At 43.2% G+C, this 19509-nt stretch overlaps 1 protein-coding gene across 1 annotated transcript; it reads left to right on the top strand.

Annotated features, from left to right (window-relative positions):
• Nucleotides 1–458: 458 nt before the first annotated feature.
• LOC119011921 (A disintegrin and metalloproteinase with thrombospondin motifs 8-like) lies at nucleotides 459–18137 on the top strand. Its single transcript, XM_037085395.1, has 9 exons — nucleotides 459–1517; nucleotides 3761–4000; nucleotides 8543–8675; nucleotides 8845–9012; nucleotides 9884–10176; nucleotides 12124–12310; nucleotides 13327–13499; nucleotides 14205–14380; nucleotides 15831–18137. The coding sequence occupies exons 1-9, from the start codon at nucleotides 783–785 to the stop codon at nucleotides 16573–16575; spliced, it is 2850 nt and encodes a 949-aa protein (XP_036941290.1). The 5' UTR covers nucleotides 459–782; the 3' UTR covers nucleotides 16576–18137.
• The last annotated feature ends 1372 nt before the right edge of the window (nucleotides 18138–19509 follow it).

Below are 19509 nucleotides of genomic sequence, written 5' to 3'. Positions count from 1 at the left end.
GTTTCTCTGTAGAACAGTTGTGGTCCAACACCACATGACTGGATAATAGTTTTCCTGCTGTTGCTGCACTGATGTGATGAAACCTCCCCAGAGTCGGAGGTGGCGGCCAGCGCCTCTCTCTGTCCAGCGGTGATCTGTTGTGCGGGGATAAAGCAGCCGGGCCTTGTGGGGGCTCCGGACTCTGTGTGGGGGCCTGCCACTCACAGACGGCTCCAAAATAACTCGAGCAGCGGACTTCCAGCTATGCGTAGTATAGATGTCCTGCCTGCCATATAGCACGCTGGGTTAATAATAGGAGCACGGTTGTCAGGCTCTTGCAGAAGGGGGGAGTGTCGGCCTATTCTCATTGGATCCGTTTTATCCGCGAGTATCTCACGAAGTGCGAGTGGGAGGAGAATTTCCAGCAGCGGAGGATATCAAAAATAACCCCCCTCATGTCCAGGGAAGAGCAGAAAGTATAAATACCCCCGATGTGTCCAGACGGCAGCGGTGCTGGTGAGTGGTACAACGAGACTCAGCTTGGTTTGGAAATTAGAAACGACGACTCAGATTGACTGAAATTAAATGCCACATAGTTTGACCAAGACTGGCTTTACAGCACTGGAAACCACTTTTAATTTGAAAAGAGCTGATTTGAGGAGAAACCCCGTCGGCTGGAGAAGACGCGCCACTGACCAGAAATAAAGGACACAAATTGTAATAAACTCTGTTTTATTTTTATTTGATTTGATTTTTTTTTTTTTTTTTTTTACCCCACTTGGGTGCAGTTTCCATTGCAGAAGATGTGTTCCACTGTGTGTCTGATCTTTTCACTCCTGTGCGTAATGAACGCGGCACTCCCCACTCCGCTTGAGTCTGAGGATATTGTACCTGTTCGGATAAACGGAAGAGTCGGCGGCCGTTTTTGGAAGAGAAGCGAGGAGCATCCGAGATTTGTCCTCAGCGCCTTTGGCAAGGACTTGACCCTGAATCTCATACCAGACACCAGCTTCCTCTCGCCTTCCTTCACCATACAGCGCATCAGAGCCAGAGACGTTGCCGCTTTACGCAGCGCTTCAGGTGTCCAACCTGCCGCCGATCTCCGGAATTTCATGAACCAGACGACGGAGAATGAAGGGCAGCTGAGGAGCTGCTTTTACTCGGGGAGCGTAGGTGACGACCAGCTCTCGGTTGTATCTGTCAGTTTGTGCTCTGGTATCTTTGGCTCTTTCATAACGGAGGGGAACGAGTATCTAATTGAGCCCAAACTTCGTGGCGGCGTGGGGCCAGACATTGCAGAGCAGCTGCATGTCATCAAGAGGAGGACATTCACCAAAAGCCACGGTGTTCCCCTCCTGTTTGATCACGCGGCGGCGGAAAGCCGAGCGGAGAGGCACAGTGGGGAAAGCTTTACGCACGGCGACGGTGACGCACACAGGGAACCTCGCCGGAGACGCTTTGTTTCCGCGCCACGGTTCATAGAGACCCTGGTGGTGGCAGACTCAACCATGACCCACTTCTATGGAGATGAAATAAAGGTCAGACAGATGAACTCACTCTTTCCTGCACACACTGTTGATAGGGACCTAAACAAACCCTGGTTGTTTCAGCAGATTAGATAAACAAACGTCAGATTTTCCCCGTGTTTTCTCCGCCCTGTTTGTAAGGAGTCATAGGCTTCAACCACAGTGGCAGGTTTGTTTTTTTTCCGAGCTGCTTCATAAAACATGTTTTGGCATTGAGGCAGCTTGGGAGGAAGTCGGTGGGCTCCCTGTTTTCCACAGGCTGAGGAAGAGGTCAGGCAGCAGAAACGCGAGCAATGCTGAACCACATTCTTCAGGACTTGGTCACGATTTGGCAGCAGAGGCTGAGCATCATCCAGGGAAGACTCGGGAGGCCCACAATATCTCTTCTGTAACTGTTTGTACTCAGCAGTATAAATACATTAAATTGAGCATGTCCTCCACACATCATTTCCAACATTGAAAGTGCAGGGTATAGTGTGAACGGTGATATAGTACTGTGTGACAAAACCTTCTGAAATCATCACCCACACCTAACACCAGTCCTGCTTTAATCCGAAGCTAAACCAAAGAACTGTTAAAACAAAAGTAGGACAATCCCTGGTCCTGCTACGGCCTGGAGCTGCCAAGTCCTTGTCTGTTTGTATTTAAGCTCCTCAGCTGCCAAACCCTCTGCCTCATGCCACACTAAGTAAGTTAAGTAAACAGGCAACCAGGCACCAGGGTCACGTTAGACCAGTATTCTGATTTATATCAGTTTTTCACTACGCATGATCAGTTATTCCAGGTTTCACCCTCGGTTACCCTGCATTCCACGATCAGGGGCGGTGTTGGTTATTTTGAGTCCCGGGCGAAAATCAACATGTGGCTCTGTGGGTGTGTGTGCAGCACATGTGGAAAAAAAAAAAAAAAAAAAAGCCTTTATGCGAGAATATTATCCCACCCTCGAAAAAAAGGAAAGAAAAGAAGAAAAAAATAAAACTGATGGAAGACTTCTCAGTGCGCACCATGACACAATCCCCCACATTCATCGTGATTTACCAGCTCCCCACTCAAACACAACTCCATGACAGCGCTGTGGAAAACTCTGCTCGTCTCTACCTCCCATGACACAATCGTGGATACCAAACCAAAACTATTTAGAGACAACGCTGCGGAGGTATTGAAGCCCAGTGGGAAGAAGTTTTACTCAGTTCTTCACTTAGAATAAGACAGTGAGGTGTCAAAGGTTCTTTAACTCTAGTGTCAAATAGATACGAGCGTGTACAACAGAGTTTGTTTTGTACATTAGTTTAGTTTGACTGTACATTATTAGTGGGAGGAAACCGTAGACGTCCAGACTTCCATAATGACCGATCACATCTGCTCCCCTCATCCCCCTTTAATGGCAGCAGACAGTTTATTGGCCCGGGAGGAAACTCCAGGCCAACGTCTTGGAGGAGAGAGCTGTTCCTGTCCAGAGAGGCACAAATACTGCAGACAGCAACACAGATATGGATAGGCATCACCCAGAATAGCAATATGCAGGATTCAGGCCAAAGACATCACATTTTGTCTTATCTGTCTGGTGATATAATAGCAACTTGTACTACATTGAAGAAACTAAAAAAGATAAAATAAAATTAAAAAACAAAACAAATGGAATGGTGTAAAAAAAAATTCAAAAAACCTTCACACACATAAAAATATTTCTTGGGAGATTTTGAAGAGATCTCCAGTTAAAGCCGTGAAAAAATGTTTTGTATGCTAGAGTGGACAGAATTCTACACTCCAACCAACAAATGAAGCATTGTAACTGATTTTAGCCAATAGCTGATATGTTGTATCGGACAATAAGAAACATGAAATTGCAGATATGTTAGCAATGATTTGGAAGTCATTTACGCATGTTGCCATTATATAGTTTGTCCAACAGAGGGCACTGATAAGCATCTTTCGGTTTTGTTTTGTTTTTTTACCATAGGGTTTTCCGCTCAGTACGTATCACGATCACAATTCTCAGATAACAAATTTTAAGGAATCTTTAAAAAACATAGCTAGGTTATGTTACGTCGATCTGTTACAGACAAGTTAACATCAGCTTCTGCCACTCAAGTATCACTGTCAATATCACAAAAAACACAATGTTGACTGGGCTGTCCCACATTTGACTGCTCCCTCTATCCCTCTTCACTGTGTGTTTGAGCGGGCCAAGCTTTGTAAAAGTCTCGAGCGAGGAAGTTGAAGTGTCTAAATGTCCTTTCTGTAATCCTCACCAGCACTACCTTCTGACCCTGATGTCGATGGCTGCCCAGCTTTACAAGCACCCCAGCATAAAGAACTCAGTAAACATGGTGCTGGTGAAGATGGTGGTGGTGGAGGACGCGGAGGTTGGCCCCGAGATCTCCAGCAACGGCGGTGTGGCTCTGAGGAACTTCTGCTCCTGGCAGCAGCCTTTCAACCCACCAAGCCAGAGGGATCCACAGCACTATGACACCGCCATGCTCTTCACCAGAGAGGTGAGTGCGTGTAAATAACCTGGTTTAGCTTCTGTATACTACTGCAGACAGAGTGTTGAGGTCTTTGCAATAAGACATACCATCATCCGCGTATGATATGAGACGAGAAAGACGATCGCTGAACTTGGAAGCACTGTTAAGATAAAGGCAGATCTTAACCAGAGCATGAGCGGCGAGAATTTCCGCTCCCCGCTTATGTAGGTGTTCACTGCTCCGCTCCATCGCTCAAAGTTATACCAGACAGCTCCGCTCAAAGACCGCTCTCCGCTCACCTGAAATTTCATTCAGCTCCGGTGAAATCGCTCAAATTTAAAAGAGGGAGCAATTCCTGACGTTTTCCACCCAATTACGCCTGGGACACATGTGGCCTAAACTGACGTGCAGCGGCTTTGTTGCTGGAGAGAGCCTGTCGACTGAAAACCTTTTTAGTTTGTAAAGAACAGTAGATTGTTTTGGGCTGTCACCTCGTCCTCTTTCTGTGTTCTGTCTGTTCGAGCCAAAGGATGGCCTTGTACTGCCATCTAGCGGCCAGTCTTGGAACTGGAGCGAAACGGAACCATCGTCCTGGCCTTTGAATTAAAACACGCTCTAACTCAAGGTCTACTTCCCAACTAGTTTTTGAGAGCTTTCATCTACCACTAACAAATTATGTCAATAAAATAACAAGGACCTGAGACAAGAGACTGAATGAACACAGGAAACACACTTCAGCTGTCTGGAACACACTGAAGTCACAGCATCAACTGAGACGAGGCCAAATTTCATTGACCAGAAGTGAATGGAGGGTCGAGAAACATCTAAAAGGCCATTTCCATCTGACACCAAAGTACGTCTTTGAGCAGAGACAGGGGGTTGCCGTGGGTGTATAATCACATTGTCATACGATCAAAAATCCATCGTCATCCAGTTGATAACAACTGAGCCAAGTTGATCCACTGAGGAAGACAGCGAATTGTGGTTGAAATCGCCAGAAAAAGCCAAGAGGTGGACCGTGAGCTCTGAGTTATTGTAGGATGTTTAAGTGAATTTCAAATAGCAGTGTCCTGATAAATGATTGGACTGTCTATTCTAAGAATAGACATGATGGTGTGGTACAGTATGTTCTCCATGCAGAAGACAATAACCCATTAAGGATGAGTCACAAACTAGACCCTGATGGAATTCAGTGCAGCTGCGGTACATTATAAGGTTTCTGAGGCCGCAGACCCGACCACGCAACAATGACCTGAAACCAGTACGCCTGAATACGCCGCAGAGTAACACGGTTGCATTCAGGGACAATTTTGTTTCAATGAAAACTTCACCCAAAAATGAAAACTCATCTTCGTCGCCTCCATGCCGAAGTTAGGTGAAGTTGTGTAGTCCACAAAACATTTTTGGAGGAAGTCTCCATCTTCTGTCAATGCTGATTTTTTTCTCTATCAGCACATGGGGAGTTGATAATGACTAAAGATTTTCATTTTTGAGGCTTTAAGGAGAGCCTCTGTAGTTCTCTGGGTAAATTCAGGATGCTGAAAAGGTAACGTTGGGACAAAGTAGTTGCAATCTTTTCCCAGCAGGAGTACTGTCAACACAGAGCAAACAAACTGCTTTATAGATGAATCGACAGGAAATAAGTTTACAAGTCCTCAGGGTTTAGATGGTGATTGGCTTGTCCTGCTGCATTTGCCTGGCATCTTCCTTCTGGTATGTGCATGCTGACAAGGTGTTAGCAGACAATACATTAGGCGAGTAACTTCTCTGTTATTACATTTTTATAGCTTAGTGCCCCGGTTGCAGCATGATTTGATGACAGACTTGGCATTTATCGCCTACTGAATGACGTAAATCTGACATCAGACCAGGGAAATGATGAATGGAACATATGGGCTTTTGCAGTCCTGCGCTGGATTCGTGTAAGCGACTTTCAATCGTGGAAACCATCACTCATTAAAACCTGCTTTGTGTTTGTTTTTCCATTTCTGCTGAGAAATGCTTTGAAATGTAGACGACGGAAGGTTCCTAGCGGATGAGCTAACTTTAGTGCCGCCACAAATCAGCCCTGTCACGATGAAGACTTGAAACGGTCAGGTCTTGAGTGTGTGGCTGGGTCAGGGTTGAAAATGTATGCTATGTGCCCGGCGGTCAGGAGAGAAGCCTGCTGCCACTGTTGTGAAACTCAAAACTTACTCTCTGTTGCATGTAGTGGAAAAAAAAATTTCTCGTGCACTTATGTGGTCTCACACTGTATATGTGTGCTCGTACTGCACGTCTGTCTGCACGATCTGCAAATGCAATACTGTGGCTTTTGCCCCGACCCATACATCTTGCTTTGCGTGCGTCTGCATACATGAGTGATGGATGCTACTGTGGAACAAGGTGTACAAACACACGCTGAGCTGTGTTCAAACGGCATGCTCCAAGTCCAGATGTGTTTTACATCACTGAGGGTTCTGCCTTGTGGTTTTTTTTTTTTTTTTGGGCTGAGGCGAAGCCATGGACGTGTCCATCTCCGTCCCACACAGCCAGGCGTCTTCTCTAGCAGGGAAAGATTTCTGATACACCACACTGTTAATGTTCCCACATCACAGCTGTGGACAGCTGCAAGCTGAGGATATTTATTGACTTTGTTTCATGATGGAAATTCTGAGCAACATGTTTTTGATTTGTTTCTTAAAATATGGCTTAAAAATAACTGGACATAAACAGATGGTGAATGTTTGCCATCTTATGTGATTTATTCAACAGTAACTCAGGCGTGCCCATATACTAACTAGATTTACTACTTGACAGAATAATGTCTTTGATAGTCCACTCTGCCAGCTATATCAAGGGAACAGGGGAAAATACCTTATTTCTTCTTATTGTACAACAACGCCAAGATGGTTATGTATAAAATGTGGAAAAAAGTCTGTTGTCCACTGTGTTTTGGCCACGGGTTAATTGTGGAATAATTAGATATTAAAAAGTATGCATTCTTTAGTTTCAGTATGACACTAAAGCTGTTTGACAGCAGTGACGGGGTCAAGAAGTGATTCAGGATATGCAGCTTTTGTTCTAGTGGCATATGTCGTTTCTGAGTGGTATGTGCCTGGTGGTTCTTGATATGCTGCTGTGGTTCCACTGGCCTGTGACACTCATGATGTCACTCATGTGTCATGGCCACATACCACTGGCCACTGGTGCATAATGATTGTTGCATACTGCATACACTACTGCTGATTATCATGTGTTGCTATATGTGTGATTTGTTATGAGCAGTAGTCGTACATATTCCACTTTGACTTGTAGAATGCCGCTGCCATTAGAATAGCACATACCATCCCCAAGTGGCGTAATGGTTCATATGTCACTCCTTTGGTAACAGTATGCTTTATATACACTAGATACAATAATACACTAATATTAAATGATTAGTACTTACACTAAATTGATTTAAAAAAAAGAACACTGATCAAATACCCATTGTCTTGTAGCTAGCACTATTGGTTAAATGTTGCCCAAGGCTATGCTCACTGTACTACATGTACAGGGCTAATATAGCTACATACATGCTTTTTGGTTAGGTATAGGTAACACAATTATTCAGTTGGGTTTAGGCACCAAAGCTACTTTGTATGTTACTTCAGCAGTCCTGTGTCTGTCTTTCCTAATGCCTCCATCCACCTGGCTGTACGTGATGTGTGGGGGTGTCACTCCGTGGTTCTTATGTGTGACGTGTTGTGAACCCCCGTTGATCCGTTTGCTGAAATGAGAAGCTGATGTGTTGTTATGCTTCTAGCACAGTAGTCCTACTAGTTTGTTCACTGATGGATTAAAAATAACTGTTAACAACCACGATAAGAGGCAGAGCATTACTGTGTGTTTTAAACTAGTGCATAAAGTCAAACTGAGTGAATACACATGACACATGATGTTACACTATGGCTTCAGTTAATCATGCTGCCAGTCTGATTGAAAGCTTATGTGATTGGCCAGCGCAACGTGATGTTTTACTCCGTGTTTCTCCGAAAAAACTGAGTCGGCTTTAACTTTTTACAGCAGTCGGATACATATTTTTTAGGAGATAGCACTGCCGCAGCCAGAATGGACTGCCTTCATTTATTTAATTGGGAAACACTTGTATGTTCGCCACACCGCCTGATTTGATGTGATTCCAGGCTCACCACACCAGTGGCATCATAGTCAGCAGTGATGTTCAAAAACAGGCATATGCCACTAAAACAAGGATGGCATACAATCTGCCACTCCTTTGTCACCCTGTTTTAGATTCGGTGAACACCAATGCCAATGATTAAAACAATTGTCTTGCATGACAATGAAATTGTCCCATTTAAAGGGTAAAGTGTCCAGGTTTTTTTTTTCTGGGGGCAGAAATTGAATATAATATTCATAATCATGTCTTCATTAGCGTATAATCACCTGAAGCTAAGAATTGTTGTGTTTACGTTATGAGACTGAGCCTTCATATCTACAGATGGACTCTTCCACCATGTTTTACCACCATGTTTCTACAGTAGCCCAGAAAAGATTCAGTCTCAGTGTTTACTGTATTTGTTGCAGGACATCTGTGGACAGAGGAGCTGTGACACGCTGGGCGTGGCCGATGTTGGGACGATGTGCGATCCAAAGAGAAGCTGCTCGGTTATCGAGGACAACGGGCTGCAAGCTGCGTTCACAGCTGCACATGAGCTCGGTTAGCTAATATTTATTGTCTTTTGGTTGGGCTGGTGTTGGGCGGAGGATTTATGGGAGAAACTGTGTTATAGGCAAACTACGTCGTTTTCAGTCACCCATAACAACACTTTTGCGTATCTGTGAACCTGGGTGTCACGTGCTTATCATTGCCTCTTCTCCTGCTGCAGGTCATGTTCTGAGCATGCCGCATGACGACTCCAAGACCTGTGAGAGGCTGTTTGGAGATCTGGGAGGACATTACCTGATGGCTCCTCTGTTCGTCAGCCTCAACAAGACTGCGCCTTGGTCTCCCTGCAGCGCTCTCTATATCACAGAGTTCTTTGACAACGGCCACGGTAGGAAATATTTCAGGTTGTCGCCCAGTGGGTTAAAATTACACTCTGAGTAAATGGGAAACTGAGAAGCCCTGTTGGGACCTTCTGCCAGCGTGGACATCTGTCACCACACTGTAGCTGTTATTAGGGCTGATTCAGAGATGAATAAAACATACTGTTATTCCTCTCGCATTCTAACTGTGTCCTTCCTGCTTAAACATGTCGCTCCCCTTTAACTATGGGGTTGTAGGAATAGTTTATCCTGCCCTTGAGTTCCACATCTTCTCTTTCCACATCCCTCTTTCCTCACCCTTTTTTTCTCTTTCTCTCTCTGGCCTCCGTTGCTCCCTCTTCCCATCCCATGTTGTGCATCTTGTGTTGTTTGTATCCTTGCTAGACCTGTCAGTGAACCCTCTTTTCCACTGAGTCATACAATGGACTTCTTCCTGTTCTTCACCTCCTCAGCCAAAAGCAACAGCTGGTGTCAGCAAAATATGTTCTTTATCAGTTGGAAAATATCTCCAACAAAAACTCATGTGGCTGAGAATGTTCATTCCGAACTGTGGACGTCATCGACAACTCCACACAAAAAGCTTATTGAGTGTAATAAAGAATTGTTAGAGGAACAATGAATAAAGTCAGATTCAGAATAGCTGTCACGCATCCAGATTCAGCACACACGGCTGTCTATAAAACTGCACTTCATTAGCTACATCTAAATTATTCATTTTTATAGTCAGGACACAACTTGCCCTGAATATTTCCCCAGTGTGGTCATGCCACACACAAAGAGCAACACATTTACAATGATCACAGCACCAAAGAGACCAAAATCTCCATAAACCACAATGTAATCAGTCTCATACAGTGTTACTTTGTACTGTAACCACAGGGGACTGCCTGCTGGATGTCCCAGAGAGTACCATGCCGTTACCCAGAGAGCTGCCAGGCACCAAGTACAGCCTGGACCAGCAGTGCCAGCAGATTTTTGGAGAGGAGTTTGTCCACTGCCCCAACACCTCCGACAGTGATATTTGCAGCCAGCTGTGGTGTCAGGAGGACGGGACGTCGAAGTGCTCCTCTAGGAACGGCAGCTTGCCCTGGGCTGACGGCAGTCCTTGTAGTGCCAACGGGACCTGCCTCCACGGGGCGTGCATGCCAACTCAGGAAGTGATGCAGCCACTGGTAAGACTGCTTCTTTACCTGAAGGGATTGGATCATGTCATCAAAGCAGTAACTTTTAAAGAGGAAATAACATGTTGATCTTCCAACAACTGAAACATTTAATTCATAAGCAATACAACACTTCCTTCCTCTCAACCCCATGTGACTCTGTTCAGAGAGGGGCAGGGGTAAAAATTGAAAATGCAAATGAGAATTCATTGGTCTGCTAGCTTACAGTGGCTTGGTTACATTTACAGTGGTCGCTGCTAAAGTGACAGTCCTACTTGTATACTTGCGCTAATCAACATTTGGGCTGACTGTGTGTGGAAGTTTTACTTCAAATTAAATTTCCATCCTTTACCTGTTCCCCACAGCACTAATGAGCGTTTCATAGCGTCTTTGAGCGTATTGTTTTGGTTTCTCTTATAAACCTGTGGTTCATTACCTGACCATTACCAAACAACAGACAGACAAAGTAAACACGGTGGAGCATTCAGCAGCTCATGAGCCAGATATTTTTGCTCACGAGTTGGTGAAAACATAACAGAACTGGATAAAAAAAAGACACCACACGCCTCCAAAATAATGCCATGGAGTCCGTAAAAGGGACATGGGTAAAAAAAAAAAAAAAACACCTTGAAAGGTTGTAAAATGACATCAGTTAGCGGTGCAGTCTTTCCCAGTATACTTCTCACTGCAGGTTTCCAACATTTATTTGCTTGCACTTGTTTGCTGCTGAGAACTGCCCGTAGGTTTCAATGAGTCATTTCCTTTGAAGCACACTGCCCATTTATTTAGAAGAGCAGAGTGATTAAGTTTGTAGTCGTAAAACTCACAAGTCAGCAACTTCGAGACTATCCCCCTGAGCACACTGATGACAGATGTTTTCAATACATGTAGACAATGCGTCTGTGATTAATGTAAGTCTGAGAGTTTCACAGTTCGTTCTGCAACAAAACTGACGTCATCTTTCCACCTTTGTTGATTTGCCTGATTTGAAACGCTCTTTTGAGTAACAATATCGTAAGATTTTGAGAGGTCAAAGTTCATCCTTGACCGAGGAAACTGTTGTTAAAGAGGTTTGTGTGGCTCAATCTAAAGCTCTATAACAGCTCCCACATGGACATGAAAGTACAGTTGTCTTTTTGTAAGTTCAACCAATATGGACAAAAGCTGTTTTAAAAAAAGATCAGAGACTGTGTAATTCAGTTGAATGCTCCAGATCAGTTACCGTAAGATGTGTTTGATTTCCAGTGGAAATCCAGTGATTTAGGAAAAAAATCTGCAGGTCAGCCTGTGAAAAAAAGGAATCAATCAGACCTATAGTAAATACCTTCTCTCAGTTAGTGGAGATATGACACTTTTCATTATTGCAGCTGTTCGCAGTTTTGAGTAGGAATATATGAATGGAGCACAGGCTGGAAGTACGGATTACAACATCACTGAACTTTGGTGAGTTTAAATCCAGCTGCTGCGTTCTTTTTTATATTTCCTTAAAGAACATCTCAGTGTTTCATTTTAGTTTGGTTGCCTTGATATCTTCTGCTTGTGTTATGATCACACATCTGTTTATGAACCCAGACGTGCTGGCAGTTAGGATGTTAGCTGGTCCAAACTCATAAAACTTCTGGAAAGGACACCCACGTTAGCAAGCACATAGACACACATACACACACACACACACACACACTATGAATTTTGCCATACGAAGCTGCAGCATGGCAGGTTCCACGAGTGGTGAGTGACACATGTGGTAGGAATGTGGGTAGAGGCAGACAGCAGGCGCGTGCCGAACTTCAACACAGATTTAGCCTGAAGTCTCGGCACGCCAACACACTGTGCGGCCTCAAACCCAGAAGCCCAGACTGTGGTTTAGGCTACACAGCTGAGATTGCCTTTGGCACTCAGCTCTAACCAACTACTCTGACTACTCTTTTTTCACTCGCTTCTCGCTGTGTTTGACCGCAGGTGGTTGTGGATGGTGGCTGGAGCTTGTGGGGACCGTGGCAGCAGTGCTCCAGGACATGCGGAGGCGGGGTGGAGTTCTCCTATAGGGAGTGCACTGACCCCGTGCCTCAGAATGGAGGGAAGTACTGCGAGGGACAGAGGGTTCAGTACCAGTCCTGCAACACGCAGCCCTGTGACAACAACGAAGGTGAGAAGCGGCACTAAGCAGGTTTCAAAAACCAAAACTCAGCCCTGCAGACAAAAATTATATATGTTTTATTACTTGGCCATTGTGATGCCATTTTATCAAGCTGAATATCAATATTCAATGTCGCTCCAACAACAATCATAGATAAATGGTCAGTTGGTTCATTTATAATTAATGAAAAATGAAATAATGTATAAACCACTTTGTTTTTGTAATTATTGCTTATTGTTAGGTTCAACTGATGTTGATAATACTTAGTAAATGGTTAATAAATCCTGAGTAGTTTAAACATTATTTGGATGGCCATTATGAAGACCTGATGTTTATAAACATTTACCATTACCATGAAATAATGATTAACTCAAGTTGAATTAACTTTAAAGGCACTTTTTTTTAATTTTTTTTATTAATGATGGTTACTACAGTGTTGACAGCTTTTGAATCCTTGAAAACCTGGAATGGTGATAAGATTGTACAATTATAACATCATCAGTCATCATTGTGCATTCCTGTTGAGGATCTCATATCCATTGCACTTTACTTGAGTAGTTCCAATTTCTGTGTTAACCAATCAGTGTTGTGGGCGGGACATTGTGTGAAAGGATGTTTCATCAGAGTGGCACATTTTTAAATATGTTTACTTAAAAAAAAAATCACAGATATGAACAATTTGAAAATGTCAATATAATTGCAGTATAATTTTTTTTTTTTTTTTTGCCATAGGGTTGTGCTGGCCTACAGTCAATTGGCTAATCAAGTCTATTCATCATCGATTATTCAGCTCTAGACTTGGCTGTTATCAACTTGACCTGCAGTGTAGTGCAGATAGTCAATCAAACTGTGCGCTCCTAATTGTGACTGATATAAAAATATAGATATTGTGGTATTAAGCATATTTCCCTGTAGAACTCAATTTACTTTGTCTTTTTTAATTGCATTTTGAAGCAGCTCTTGTGAGCAGGTTCTGTAACTTCAGCGTATTGTAAACGCATCTTAACATCATCTTTTACCTTTAGGAAAGAGTTTCAGAGAGGAGCAGTGTGAGAAGTACAACAGTCCCAACTACCTGGACTACAACGGGAATATGAAACAGTGGATACCAAAGTACGCTGGTGTTTCTCCCAGAGACAGATGTAAGCTGTTCTGCAGGGCCAGAGGCAGCAGCGAATTCAAGGTGTTTGAATCTAAGGTAAAGTTTACCCACTCAGAATCAGTCTTGATGCACAGCCACTTTGCCAGTGTGTTACGTTTACACTTAGGTCTGAAAAAGAATGTTGCTCTATTTTGGGATATTCAGAACACAAGGGCACCCTGATGAAGGAATGCTAAATATGTGGCATGTGTAAAGGTTGATGTGGGGGTAAAATGTGGACAGCAGAGCCAGCAGGGGGCAGCTCAACTGGTTGCCAAGGGAAGTATAAGTACGGTCATGTCTGTACACATAAATGCCATCGACGACAACTGATGACAAGATGACAATATGAGTCACTGTTGTACTTTGTTCCATTTCACATGGGGAGATTTCAACCACCAACCCTTCTAACACTGTTCTAAGGGGGAACTCATGGGTAGCACTCAGAATTGAGGGGTAGGGCTAAAATTGGGGAAAGGGACGGAGCCACAGTCTGCACAGCGGCTGGAGGTAACGATTAGGTCTTAGACAAGCAGGAGGATTCTAAACCTGTGACTGCTATCCTCTGATGAAGTCAAAGAGATTGGTTTAAAATATTTAAAATATGGACCTTTAGTTAACCTTCTTTGCTGCATCTTAATATAGAATATGAGCTAAGAACAGAACAAACATCACAAAATCTGCGAGATGCAGGTCACACTGCAGGTGTTACACTTGTGATAAAAGAAGAAGTAAGAACATCTATTTGTTGTGTCCCTGCAGGTGATCGACGGCACAACCTGTGGCCCTGACACCACATCGGTGTGTGTCCAAGGCCAGTGTGTGAAGGCAGGCTGTGACCAGTTGATTGGATCCAACAAGAGACTGGATAAGTGTGGAGTGTGTGGAGGGAGTGGGCTCACCTGTAGAAAGATCACTGGATCCTATAACAAAGCAATGTAAGTACTGTAAAAGCTTCCCTTACAAATGAAAATGATACACACACGCACACACACCGCACACACACCGCACACACACAGAAAGAACTGGGTTAAATGTAGTACCGACACAATACAGGGTTAATTTTACACAGAAACGATGGGTAGAAAACATTCAACAGAGAGATTCTGATTCCATAACCCAACAGTAAGGTAAAAAGAACACTTAAACTGGGTCCAAACATCCGATTGGTACTGCATCAAGTTAACCCAGCAATTTGGCAATTGATAAATCACCTTAAACTATTCTTAACCCAGTGTTTTTTGTGTGTGAAGTGATGTTTAAATTCACTGAAACATATAAGTGGGTTTCACTTACAGTGCACCATTATCTATAGCACAACTTAATTCAGTTGTCCCTAATCTGTTGGGAGATCGTAGCGTGGAAAATACTTCTGCAGTGACGAGAGTTTCCCTTCGATCAGTGACATTTAACTTGCTGCACGCTTTGTGTTGCCTTCATCATTTTGACAGTTTGCTCCTCTTTATTTGTGACAGAGTCAATAGTTTCTCTTTCTATTATTGTTAATGATAAACACATTAAGAAAAAAACCTTTCAACACCTCATTTCCAGCACTGCTAGTTTACAATATCATGACAGCATCTTCATATGCACTTCATATTGGGTACTGGTTTGGGTTTCCAGGAAGTAAAGTCCTGCACTGCCAGCAAATGGCTTATATAAGACAAATATTGCTCTCTTGACAGAGGAGCAGGATAGATAGAAACCAAAGCATCTGTGCACCCAGTATGTAGCTGGAGTGGAGATCCATTTAACCTAGCGTAGCACTGTTGAGTTACATATGTGTGTACAATATCTGGACTAGCAACGGCTCATAAATCCAGCCAGCCCCTCTGTGCAGAGCATTTACAGCGACACCACAGGTCGCCTGCTAACCTCCCTGTGAAGTCACTGCCCTCATCTGCTGTTTGCCAAGAAAAAGTTACATAACTGAAAGACGAATGATCTTTTCTTTTTTTCACATTTCTGCTTGTGTACAGATTAGACATGCAAAACGTAACGTGTGACAGGAATTGTTTGAAATGTTAGGGGATATGCTTAAGTCAGATGAGAAGATATATACAGCTTTGGCAGCTGTCCTTCAGATGTTAGCCAAAAGCCAGCAGTCTGTTAGCACAAACACTGAAAAAAGGGTGTCTTTCAGAATGTGGATAGATGAGAAGGAGCTTTGGAGGTGGGCAGGTGTTTTAACCTTTAAGAGTTTTGTATAGTAAACTAAGCTAACTGCCTTTCTGCACTGACCCTGTGCTTAACACTTACTTAAATTCTCTTCTGTCTTTTGGGAAGAAAACAAATAAGTACATTAACCAAACTGCTGAACCATTTCTTTAAATGAAGAAAACGTAGCAGGTATGTTATCTAATTCCAATTCTTTGTTTCCTCTAACAGCTATGGATACAGTGACATTGTCACAATTCCTGTTGGTGCTACTAATATTGACATCAAACAGCGGAGCCTCAGAGGAATCAAACACGATGGAAACTATCTGGCCATAAAGAGAGAGAATGGCGGTTACATCCTCAATGGTAATTTCTCTGTGTCCACGGTGGAGCAGGACATTCCTGTGTTGGGTGCAGTGCTAAAGTACAGTGGCTCCTCCACGACGCTGGAGAGGATCCAGAGCTTCAGGCAGCTGAAGGAGGCCATCACTATTCAACTCCTGGCCACCGCAGGTGAAGATAACCTTCCCAAGGTCAAATATACCTTCTTCATCCCCAGAGATGTGACCTTTAACAAGTCCAAAGAGAGGAAGGGCTCATTGCCATCTTTGCATGTGATCCATCCATTTGGGGTGCCTGACTGGGTAATGGGGGAATGGTCTGAGTGCTCCAAGAGCTGCGGCTCCGGATGGTCTAGGAGGAGCGTTGAATGCAGAGACAGCGCAGGCTTCCTCTCCAGCCAGTGCGACTACGACCTGAAGCCCTCAGACATCAGGCCTTGTGGAGATCTGCCATGCCCCATATGGCAGATGGGACCTTGGTCCTCCTGCTCACGAACTTGTGGTCAGGGGGAACGCCGTCGCAGCGTCTTTTGCATAGACTACACTGGGAAGACTGTGGAGCCAGAGAAGTGTGATCCGAAAAAAATCCCAGAGCCCGTCTCTGGAGAATGTCACAACCAAGAGTGCTTATGAGGAATATGAGTACAGTGAACTTTCCCTTTATGGTCTGACTGCACTCACCAGGGTTACAGAAAGGGCACTCCAGGCACAGGCCCAGAGGCTCAGGGGGTCACGTGTCAGGTACACAAAATTACCATAAAGGCACACAGAGAGAGTACAACTAAGTGAGCCCAAAGAGACACAAAGTGACAAAAAAGAGACATAAAATGAGAGATTGAAAGAGTTCAGCTGCAAAATGAGGTTAATATGCATCACATCATTTTGTGTCTCTTTCAGTCTGGGGTCTGGCTTCTATATAGGAGGGGTGGGGGGTCTTTTACATGTCTGTGCCCAGGAGCCTATTTCCTAGTAACCCGTCCATGCCACCAACTGGTCACGTCAAGTCACGTCAAGGGCTTTTGTCTGAATATTGTTTTGTCATCTTTTGTTGACACATTGCAACCACTATTGAGAATCGAAACAATAGAAATCTACCTCAGGATGTACATGTGGTGCCATGTATAGATGCTAGATGAAGGTGCTGTGTGTATGTTATCTCCAGAAACAGAAGTTTTCTAGTCCCACTTAAAACAGACACTAATTTAGTGGATGAAGTCTGATATAATTTACAGCATGTCTTTTTAAGTTAGCTGTCAATTAAAGTGGGGCTAGAACAATAGCATGAAACCTGCTGTCAAACACCAGCACAATGTAAATATACCTCCAGTTGTCCTCCACAGAACTTACCCCCCCGATAAAGCTTTGATCGAGCCATTTACCAGTTATTAAGGTTAGGTAGGTACATAAGATTGACACATTGGGATTTTAAGCCTTGGGGAAATGTGCTCCTGTTTGATCGCTTCTTTTTTCTACACACATACCAAAATGTGATTTGTGTTGAATGATTGTGATAAAGACGTCTTGTCTTTCTCCCTAAATATAACATTACTGAACTATGGGAAAACCATTCAGTGACACTCAATCTGACAAAACTTTGGACGAGTATGAGCCTGCAATCAGAAAAGATTGTCTCAGTGCCAAACCAGCCTCGCTGAATTTATAGAAACTGATAGAGTTTGAGTTTACACGTTGTGTAAAGTCCATGACAGAGAATTTCCCTCTGCCCTGTAGTTTAGCCGGATCATTTTCCCAGGTGCGTTATGATGCAGAAAAAAAGAAAACGTGGTACAAAAATCTGCAATGCAACAAATGTTTCTTTAGAATTGTTCTTACTAAGTTAAGTGATAAGCATACTATCTATCGTGTACATGAAAAATAACATTAATTTTATTCATTTCCAGACTTTCAATTTGTTAATGCATTATATGCAAACACTCACCGTTGTTTTCAGACTTTTGTATGTATATTTGATTTCTTCATTCCTGTTGTTAATTTACAGTATGTTACAAAACAAAAGAGGTGGCGCATTAGGCCTATATCCCTTCAGTGAAGGACCATACTATTTTATTATTACAGCTTCCTTTTTAAGCTATTTATTTTTGTAAAGTTTTTACTTTGGACATGTAATTAACATGGCAGATGCTGCTGTCTTTGAGATTTTTGTCTATAAAAATGGTCAAATAAACACATTTATGTCAATATGTGAATGTCTTTTACTGTAGCTTCACAACAACCAAAAGGAAACTTTGCGCAACATTTCTCCAAATGTCTGCATACAAAATCATTTCATTTTCTCTATTGCGCAAGCTTGATTTCTTGAGGATTCTTGTGTCCAGATTTGTGGGCACATATCAACAAGTGTGCCGATGTCAAAATATTTGAAGTTTTCCATGATTTCCAGAGCACTCCTTTAAAACTATTGTGGCCCAGTGAAACCAACCAGTGAAATTCAGACTGATGGAATTTTAAAACCCTTAAGATATTCAGTGAACTCCTCCCGCACTAGAATAACATCTCTGCTCAGACTTCTGAAATAAACACATCCATGTAAAAACATGCCCAGTATCTGTGGTGAGGGAAGAACCTCTATTTGAAAGTATCCTATTTTTAATGTAAGACTGACGGCTGAATGAGCAAAGAAGATGTGAAAATACCAATAGTTGTAAAGGTGCAGTATGTAAGAATTATAGTTTAAAACATTCAAAAATTAACTAAATTTTTATCAGAATGTGAGGAAATAAGACTTTTGGCATGAAGTCAAAGATGTCTATGATCTGTGTTGCAGAGATATTTAGCATGCTAACCAGCTAGTCCCAGCCTGTAACGTCTTATTATATAGCCCCTCTCTGTGCTTCGAGTGTGGACCACGAACTACAGCTTGATTTATGCATCTGCACGTTGCATCAACCTGGACTGCAGTGACTGTGATTGGAAGCTTTGCATTTTGTGGCTTCTCCTCTGGTGCTTTGCAGCTTTGCAAATCGGGATTGTGACTTTCAGTGTCCCCAGTAAACACACTGCACTCATCAACTGTTCCAGTCCCTCCTGAACATGCTAGAGGTGGATTTCAACGTTCAATGTCGAGATTCAGTTCCCGTCGGTCAGTTCGGCAGGAGGAATCACTCATACTGTTCGTTCGTTCGTTCAGTCGCGTTTCCGGTACAACAATGTTTAGCGGTGAATCATGTAATGCGCAGTTCTCAGCTTCTTGTTCTCAAACGATCGTGCTCACGGTCAACATAACACTGTAGTTCAAGGCAAATGCATAGCTGCAACTTCATGATTATGTGTACTTTTAAACTACACAACAGTTATCAGCTAAAGCCTGCAAGCCAAGAACGAGTGACTGACTGAACGAGAGTGCCAAAAGAGGAATCAGAAATGATTGCTATGCTTTCCTGTTTCTCATTGGCTAAAATTCGACGATAGTGTCCTAGACTCAGCATACGATTGGCTGGCTCTCAGTCCTCTTCACCACTCTGATAACTACACAGTGAACACCACAGCGACTAGTCTGTGAGAATGTCAGAACGAACGAGAGAGAAGTGAAATATGGAATCAGTTCAG

Source organism: Acanthopagrus latus, chromosome 2 (genome assembly GCF_904848185.1).
Source record: "Acanthopagrus latus isolate v.2019 chromosome 2, fAcaLat1.1, whole genome shotgun sequence".
Taxonomy (NCBI): Eukaryota; Metazoa; Chordata; class Actinopteri; order Spariformes; family Sparidae; genus Acanthopagrus; species Acanthopagrus latus.
The sequence above is the reverse complement of the archived record's forward strand: the minus strand, read 5'-3'. Positions and strand labels throughout refer to the sequence as shown.

Coding starts and splice junctions, on each gene's coding strand:
- LOC119011921 (XM_037085395.1), top strand. CDS start 783: ATGTGTTCCACTGTGTGTCTGATCTTTTCACTCCTGTGCGTAATGAAC. Junction 9,013..9,883: donor GTTCTTTGACAACGGCCACG/GTAGGAAATATT, acceptor CTGTAACCACAG/GGGACTGCCTGCTGGATGTC. Junction 12,311..13,326: donor GCCCTGTGACAACAACGAAG/GTGAGAAGCGGC, acceptor TTTTACCTTTAG/GAAAGAGTTTCAGAGAGGAG.